The following is an 8,272-nucleotide window of genomic DNA, read 5'->3' on the forward strand; positions in this document are numbered from 1 at the left end:
CATAACAAGATTTAAGAACTGAAGCTTCAAGTTATATTATAAAAACATTTTTGTCTTTGCTATATATATCATCTGGGTTCTCATATATACCTAAATACTATGTTTTACAATATGTACTTAAAAAAAATACTTAAAGGCAGTGATAAATCCATTAGTATGTAATTTCAATGTTTCTAATGATGTTGCTAATATAATAGCAGGAGAAAACCTATTTGATATTATCAGAAAAGAAATTAGATATAACTGATCTACACGATCAAAGGCATTCAGATGTATATTGAAACACAACAGCAATACAGATATATCTCTATGAGATGTGAATGGACCCATTAGTTGAGCTGAAATCACATATTATGTGTCAATACCAAATATGATAAAACCTTGTGTCTCTGTGAGTGTGGTTTCGAAAACATTATGCTTGAAAATCAGAATAAGGATGGTTGAGCAATGTAGACATAACTAAAGATTTTATTAAATGGATCTGCTAAAATTTTTGGTGCTTTGATAATAGTGAACATTTTTTTTTTGTGAAATATTTTAGTAGAAACAACCAACATCTACTTTGTTCGACGGTCGTCACGCAACTGTCTCTTTTATTATTCTTTCTCTTAATTCTACCTTAGTTTACATGTGTATGCTTAATTCTATCTTATGACTACAATACTTATATACTATCATACATCTACAATACTTATACTACTACAACTCGGCCATCCTGACCTCAAGGATCTCCTGATTCTTGATTTCTACTTTTAGACCTTAACATTCTAGTGCTTTCATTATTATTAACATTTTTCTCTCTGTCATCTGACACCATACATTTTCCAAACCACGGTTTCATATTTGAAGCTGCCCAAATACCTTTATACACCGCTTTAGAATGTTGAAACCCTTCTACATCTTCTATTACAAACCTATCGTTCCCAAGTAATTTTGTGATTTTATAAGGGCCTTTGAATTTAGGTATTAGTTTTTTTGAAACTCCGATATGAGTATCATAATTTCTTATCATAACATAATCACCTATCTTATATTTTGTCCCTTCTCTACGCTTCATATTCACAATTTTTTCATTATATTTTTGAGCTTTTTGTTGTTTTTCTTCTGCAACGAGTCGTAGCTGCTCTAAATTCCTTTCTGGTGCGTTTTGTTCAATATCTACTACGTTCTCTTTAAGGCTATCTATAACTTTCCCTTTTTGATTTACTCCAAATAACATAACGCTCGGATGTTCACCGATCATTCTATGAACTGTATTGTTCAGGGCATATTCAACTGTTTCTACAACTTTGTCCCAGCTTTGTTCTGACTGCGCACTTACTAACTTAGCTATCATAGGTTTTAGATTTCTGTTAACACGTTCTACTTGGCCGTTAGCTTGCGGAGATGCGGTGGCTATTTTTATGTGTTGAACGTTATTAGCATTTAAAAATGACTCGAATTCACCAGACGTAAAACATGACCCTCTATCTGAAATAATACACCTGGGTCTGCTATAAGCTCTAAAGTAATCGCATAATGCTTGCACCGCCTCCCTTGACTTTGTCGTTTTTGTTGGATAAAGCCTGACAAATTTAGTACACGCATCAACAACAACTAACAAGTGTTTCATAGAACACTTCTTTCCTTCAATCGGTCCAAAATGATCGATATGAACAACGTCAAAAGGACTTATTCCTTTCGGAATATTGTGTAAAAAACCTTCATGTCTACCACTTTTATCTGAAAAAGCAATACACTTTAAACAATTTTTTATATGAACGTCTACTTTTTTCTTCATGTTTGGAAACCAATAAGTTTTGGAAATTATTTCTACCGTTTTGTCAACCCCTACATGACCCATTTCATCATGATATTTGTGTAATACGTTTGATTCCATTATTTCAGGGACACAGAATAATAGGTTGTTGTTATTATTTTTTCTATAAACTATACCATTACGCATTTCATATGTTTTACTTTCTGCCTTTTCCAACTGCACCTTAAGAGCTTTTAACTTACTGTCCCTGTTCTGACATACTACTAAATCCTGTTCGAACGAATTTCCCTCTACTACTAATATATTTGTGCTTCTACTTAGCGCATCTACGTGTTGCATGTTCTTTCCTGACCTATGTTGTACCTCATAGTCATAATTCTGTAATTCCAATGCCCATCTGGCTATTCTTGGATTCAACTCTTTTTTTTGAAGTGTGAGTGTTAACGAATTGCAATCTGTAACTATCTTGAACTTTCGTCCCGTTAAGTACACTCGAAATCTTTCTAACGCATAAATTATGGCTAGTGTTTCTAGCTCAAAACTATGGTATTTTGACTCCGTATCTGTAGTTCTCTTGGAGAAAAAGAATACTGGATGCCATTTGTCATCTTTTTTTTTCTGCATTAATACAGCTCCAAACCCAATACTACTCGCGTCAGTATGTAACTCTGTCTTATCATTCGGATCAAATAAGGCAAGGATCGGTGATTCTACTAATTTTCCTTTCAGTGTTTCAAATGATGCTAACTCCTCGCTACCCATACTAAACCGTTTTTCTTTTCTGGTAAGATCATACAAAGGTTTGGCTATCAATGAAAAATTTTTTATAAATCTACGAAAATAAGAACATAACCCCAGAAAACTTTGTAGCTCGTGAGCATTTTTTGGCAACGGAAAATTTTTAACAGCCACCAACCCTTCGTCATCTGCTTGTATGCCTTCACCGGTTATCCTATACCCTAAATATTTAACGCTTCTGTATAAAAATTCACATTTGTCTAGTCTTAACTCCAAATTATTTTTTACTAGTCTCTAAAAGACTTCCTCTAAAGTGGCTAAATGTTCTTCTACACTTTCTGTTGCGATCATAATGTCGTCAAGATATATTATCACTTTATTATTTTTAATCATATCAGCAAAAATTTTGTTTACAAATCTTTGAAACGTCGAAGGCGCGTTTTTCAAACCAAACGGCATTCTTAAAAATTCGTATTTACCTAACGGTGTAACAAAAGCTGTGTATTTAACAGCTTCTTTATCCATATACACATGAAAAAACCCATTTTTCAAATCCAATTTCGTAAACCATTTTTTGTTACCTAACTTGTCCAATAAATCATCTATCAAGGGCATTGGATAATTATCTTTTAATGTTACTTTGTTTAATGTACGATAATCGACACACATTCTTAATTCGCCTGTCTTTTTCTTCACTAACACAATTGGTGAAGAAAATTCTGACTCACTTTCCTTAATAATACCTTTGGACGTATAGTCATCTAACATTTTTTGTAACTCATCTTTTTCTGTATATGCAAGTCTTCTTGGGGAGTAATTAAATGGTTTAACATTATCTAAACTGATCTTCATTTCACACTTTATCTCGGGTTCTTTTGGACGCACTGGTGTCAGATAACATTTAGTAAATAACTCTTCTAACGACACTTTTGTTTTAAATGACACTTCTGGACCAATATTATATTTTTCTTTATGTTCATCATTTATATCGATTGCTAAAATACTTTCTTCAAAAGTTTTTGCATCGTCACAATTACTGTCATCACTTAATTTTATATTTTTTTGATATTTAAATCTACTGTTTTCTTTTGGCTGATCTTTACAACAATTTTTCCATATTATCTTTGCATTGCTTTTTCTTAAAAAATCTCTACCTAAGACTGCTTGGCTGCCCATAGAATCATCAGCAACTACATAAAATTTAATCATTACATTTTTTTTATTCAAAAATATCAAACAACTTATTTCTCCAACTATTTTTAATTTACTTTTATTAAGGCCAAAATATTCTACATTCGAAATTTCATTTAACTTTACCGCTTCCGGTACACAACATTTTTTCAAAAAACTAATTGGGCTGCCAGAGTCTATTAGGCATTCTAGAAATAAGGATACTTTATATAAGCCTATAATTGACATACGAAAATACCTTACATAATTATTTTGTTGTTCGTTGGCGTTGAATTTTTTACTGGGACAGACTGCAACCCGGTGTTCCAAACTACCGCATCCATAGCAAGCTCCGAATGGACGTTTCGGTTGACGACACTCAGCGGCAACATGCCCAGTATTACTGCAGTTAAAACATCTTAAGCCTTGCTTTACACGCCTTTCATTCGTCGACACTGTCCTAGCAGTATTTTGATTAACATCGCCAAACGCTGCTACCAATTTTTCTTTTGATTTGAACTGCTGCATCTTTGCAATCATACGCAGTTGTGGATCACGTATTCCATCAACAATGTATTCAACTAACTCTTCTTCCGACATATTTATCAGTAATGATAAAACAATTTTATCGTTGTAATAATCAACAAATTTTTCATCATCGGACCACAAACGTGTTTCAAATTTGCGACGCAATTGAACAATACTCTCTTTTGAGCCAAATACGGAAATCATTTGTTCGATCAATATTTTACTGCTTTGTGTAAGAACATTTGGTGTAGAGTGGAGCCAATTTTGTACTCTACCTTTTGCTTTCGTTATAATAAGTGTTCGAACTACATTGTCTTCTAATTCGTAAGCTTTTTCTAACGCTTCAAGTTGCGTAACCCAAACATTAAAATTGTTACCATCGCATTCCGGTAAAAATTCTTTTAATATTATGAGCGGTACTTCTTTTCTTTGTACTGAATGTTTACATTCGCTTAAACTCGAAGTGTTTAATTGTAATTGAGTCATTTTCTTTGTCAATTCATTCTCTTTTTTAAACAGATCACGCTCTTTCTTAAGCAACTCAATTTCTTTTTGCATGAGTTGCATTTTTTTTATTTCTTCTTCTCTAATAGTAGTTTCTCTTTGCATTTTTGCTTCCTCTGTTTCTTTGTTATTCACTTCCTCCCTTACAATTTGATTTCGCTCGTTACTCACAATTTCACAATTTTGTACAACAGACTGCTCAACTGCTTCATCACATTCTGGCGTCACTGTTTTTTTTATGCTCATCGGCGCACACTCACTGCGAATATGCTGTGGCACTTTTGTTAAACGCGCAATCAACTCCGTTTTGTTTCCACTTACTTGCAACTTCAATTTTGTCAGCCAATTTTTTAGCTCCTCCACCGTTAGATCATCAAAACATAAAACGTCAGCTATGCCATCCATTCTTCACAGTTTTATATAAAAATTTTATATATATATATTTTATTACACACGGGCTTTAAAAAAAAATTTTTTTTTTTTACTTGATCCCACTTCTGAATTTTAGTAGAAACAACCAACATCTACTTTGTTCGACGGTCGTCACGCAACTGTCTCTTTTATTATTCTTTCTCTTAATTCTACCTTAGTTTACATGTGTATGCTTAATTCTATCTTATGACTACAATACTTATATACTATCATACATCTACAATACTTATACTACTACAATATAGAGTACTAGTTCCAGTACCAGAACTTAGTTCTGTCATTTTTGTAAAAATACAAAGAAAAATTAAATATACACAAACATGTTATATTTTTCCTGTTTATTATTATTAATAAATATACCAGTAAATATATTTATAGACACATTAAAAAATTTTAAGGGACTTCTTTACGCTGAGGAGTTTTTTTGGTTTGTTTTATTTGTTTTGGACCATTTTCCTAAAGACTATTTTCTATATTAATTTGGATTTCTTGTGTTTATATATATTTAATAGTTAAATATGGTATAGACTTGATAGAATCCTTTTATACTTTTGCTTGGATTTTTTTGTATTAGACTGGATTTTGGATTTTAGTTAATTAGACTGTAGAAGCTTTTCATATCTACTCGTATTATACCAGAGCTTTATGAAGACATTATCTGTTTTAAAATGACTTTTATGTTATATTTAAAAATAAATCAGCAATTATAAAAATTTCTAAAATTACTTTCCAATAAATTAAAAATTGATAAACCGATATTTTAAAGTAAATGAGAGACCTATTCTAGTTATGAATCATTTTTAGGCGTATTAGAGCATTCTAGAAGTTCAAATTTATTTTTATTTACATATATATCCGTTACATCTTATCTCACTGACACCTAGGACGTCAATAATACCACAATAATATTTTGTAGTAAATTGTATAAATTGTCTTACTTAGTAGTACATTCGTACATCCCACTTCAAATCAAGACTGTGAATTATTATGTGAAAAGCCGTTCATTGTTATTATAGAAAGATATATAATATTCATTAAGAACAGTTGATTGGTATTAGTTGATGAGACTGCTATAATATTATTCCTGAAAATGAATTTTTTTGGTCTCCAACATTGACATTAGAAGTAGTTCTACTTAGTATTTTCAGAAGCTAATAAAAATGTTAAGAAATGGTTAAGCTGCTTAGTGTTTTAGATAATACTAACTATTCGTAATATATGTTTGATATAAATTTGTATTTGAAAATATAATTATATTATCTATTTTTTTTAATTTTTTTTAATATTATTAAAGAAAAACTTTCTTTATTCAAAGAAATGCAATAAATATCAACAATTGTGAATTACTTGTGGAGAGTTACTAAGCTTTCACCATACAGCTTGCATTAGATATTATCGTATTTAATTTATTTTGAATCGCCAATAATGATTCTCTTCAAAAACGGTTTAATTTTGTTGGATTTTTGTAGTTTTCGACTGATGGTAATTTAGTCAATAAAATTTCTTGTCTTTAATTCATATGGTACACAAACCTTACCTTAGCCTTACCTTAGCCTTATTTCAAACTGTCATGTGGTTGATATTTAGTGAATTCGGTATCTTCTGTCAGCTTCAGTACCAGTATCTCTCCATTCTCATTGCAGTGGCTTTTTTAGTGACTGGTCGAGCAGAGTGAGGTTTATCTTTGATATCGAAATTTTCAGAACTGATTGGACTAATCCACTCCCTGTTTCAGCATTCCCTCACAGCATCGTAAGCGTAAACTGCACAAATGGTTATGTTTTTACAGCATTTACATATTTTTTATAATAATAAAGTAGTATATAGCGTATTTCTTTGGATATTTCAATCATTTTTAAACCTATTGGGCCTATTTACACTATCATGAACGTGAGATGAACTTGACTTCAACTGTCAGTTCATGAACTGTCAGTTCAGTTTACACTATCATGAACTGTCATGAGCGTGAAATTTGTTTTGTTTTGTGTCAACGTATACAATGCTTGTGTGTAGTGGTGCATAGCACAAAAATTCAAAATGTTCAGCGTTAAAAAGTAAACATAAACATAGCATTGAAAAAAACAGCAAATTTCGTTGCTTAAAATTCATGAACTCACTTCACTCTCTCTTCCCTCTCTCATCGCTCATCTATCCGAAATCGGTTTTCAAGTTCATGTTCATGTTACGTTCATTATAGTGTAAATTGGGCCATTAAGCTGTTGTACAAGCGACAAATTACACAACTACCTTTCCAAAAAATGTAGTCTGAAATATCACTTTCCAAGCATGTGTTCTTTTGACATAGTCGGATTAGTGGGTACAAACACCTTCTAGTGACAAAAAATGATGGACGCTATTTATATAACCTAACATATAAACTAAATTTTCTCACATTAATTCTTTTACATACTTTATATATCATTTTAAAATATATTACAAGTAGCCTGTTTCCAACACTGCTTTTATAAAAACAATTTCTGTCTCTAACTTAGTCTCCTGACCCCTCCAACTATATAGGAATAAAACCAAAACATTTACAGATGATTGCAACATTAAGAACATGAAAACTGCGACAATTTTTTGTTTTGATTATTGGGCGAGTTTGCGCATTAAAATCATTTGCATTTTCGCTCCCGAAAAGTGTTCGCGATTGCAAAAAACGTACTCTATGAGTTGAGTTAGGAAATTCACCACACCCAGTGAACATTGTTTACATGTCATAAACATACGAAGCATTGTGAAAGGATGTCTTGTGTTATTTTAGTAGGAAATATCGTCTCGTAAGGTTGTTCCGTGCTCGTGACGGTTTAATAATTTAACTCAGTTAAGTGCTGATTGTCTAGCGTAACGTAACGCTTTAAGCGGTTCGTTTTGAAAAAGCAAAAATATATTTTAAAGCGAAGGTATTAAAAGTTATTTAACTAATAAAAAAATTACAAACAGGTGAATAAAGTGTAAAATACGAGTATTAAAAATAAAAAAAAAATAATGCAACGAATTATTATAAATAAATTTATTATTAATTATGAAGTGTTAACATTTTTTAAGTGAATCTACATAACTAAAATAAATTAACTTAATTGTTAATTAAAATTGTGCAAAATAATAACAAAGGAAAAGTAGAAGGGCTGCTCTTAATTT

The 8,272-nt window shown here is 31.4% G+C and overlaps 2 protein-coding genes across 2 annotated transcripts in view; both read right to left on the minus strand.

Moving 5' to 3' along the window:
• Positions 1–2,521, minus strand: part of LOC119675079 (putative inorganic phosphate cotransporter) — a 6,548-nt gene extending 4,027 nt beyond the window's left edge. Inside the window, exon 1 of the mRNA XM_038086266.1 lies at positions 1,237–2,521. Coding sequence (XP_037942194.1) covers positions 1,237–2,521 — 1,285 coding nt within the window. The remainder of the gene's footprint in view (positions 1–1,236) is intronic.
• Positions 2,522–3,785: 1,264 nt separating this feature from the next.
• On the minus strand, positions 3,786–5,104 carry LOC119675080. The gene is made up of 2 exons (XM_038086267.1): positions 3,932–5,104; positions 3,786–3,876 (listed from the first exon to the last, which is right to left on the minus strand). Exons 1-2 carry the CDS (start codon positions 5,102–5,104, stop codon positions 3,868–3,870), a joined length of 1,182 nt encoding a protein of 393 aa, XP_037942195.1. The 3' UTR covers positions 3,786–3,867.
• Positions 5,105–8,272: the final 3,168 nt, after the last annotated feature.

This window comes from Teleopsis dalmanni, chromosome 2 (assembly GCF_002237135.1).
Source record: "Teleopsis dalmanni isolate 2A chromosome 2, ASM223713v2, whole genome shotgun sequence".
NCBI classification, from domain to species: domain Eukaryota; kingdom Metazoa; phylum Arthropoda; class Insecta; order Diptera; family Diopsidae; genus Teleopsis; species Teleopsis dalmanni.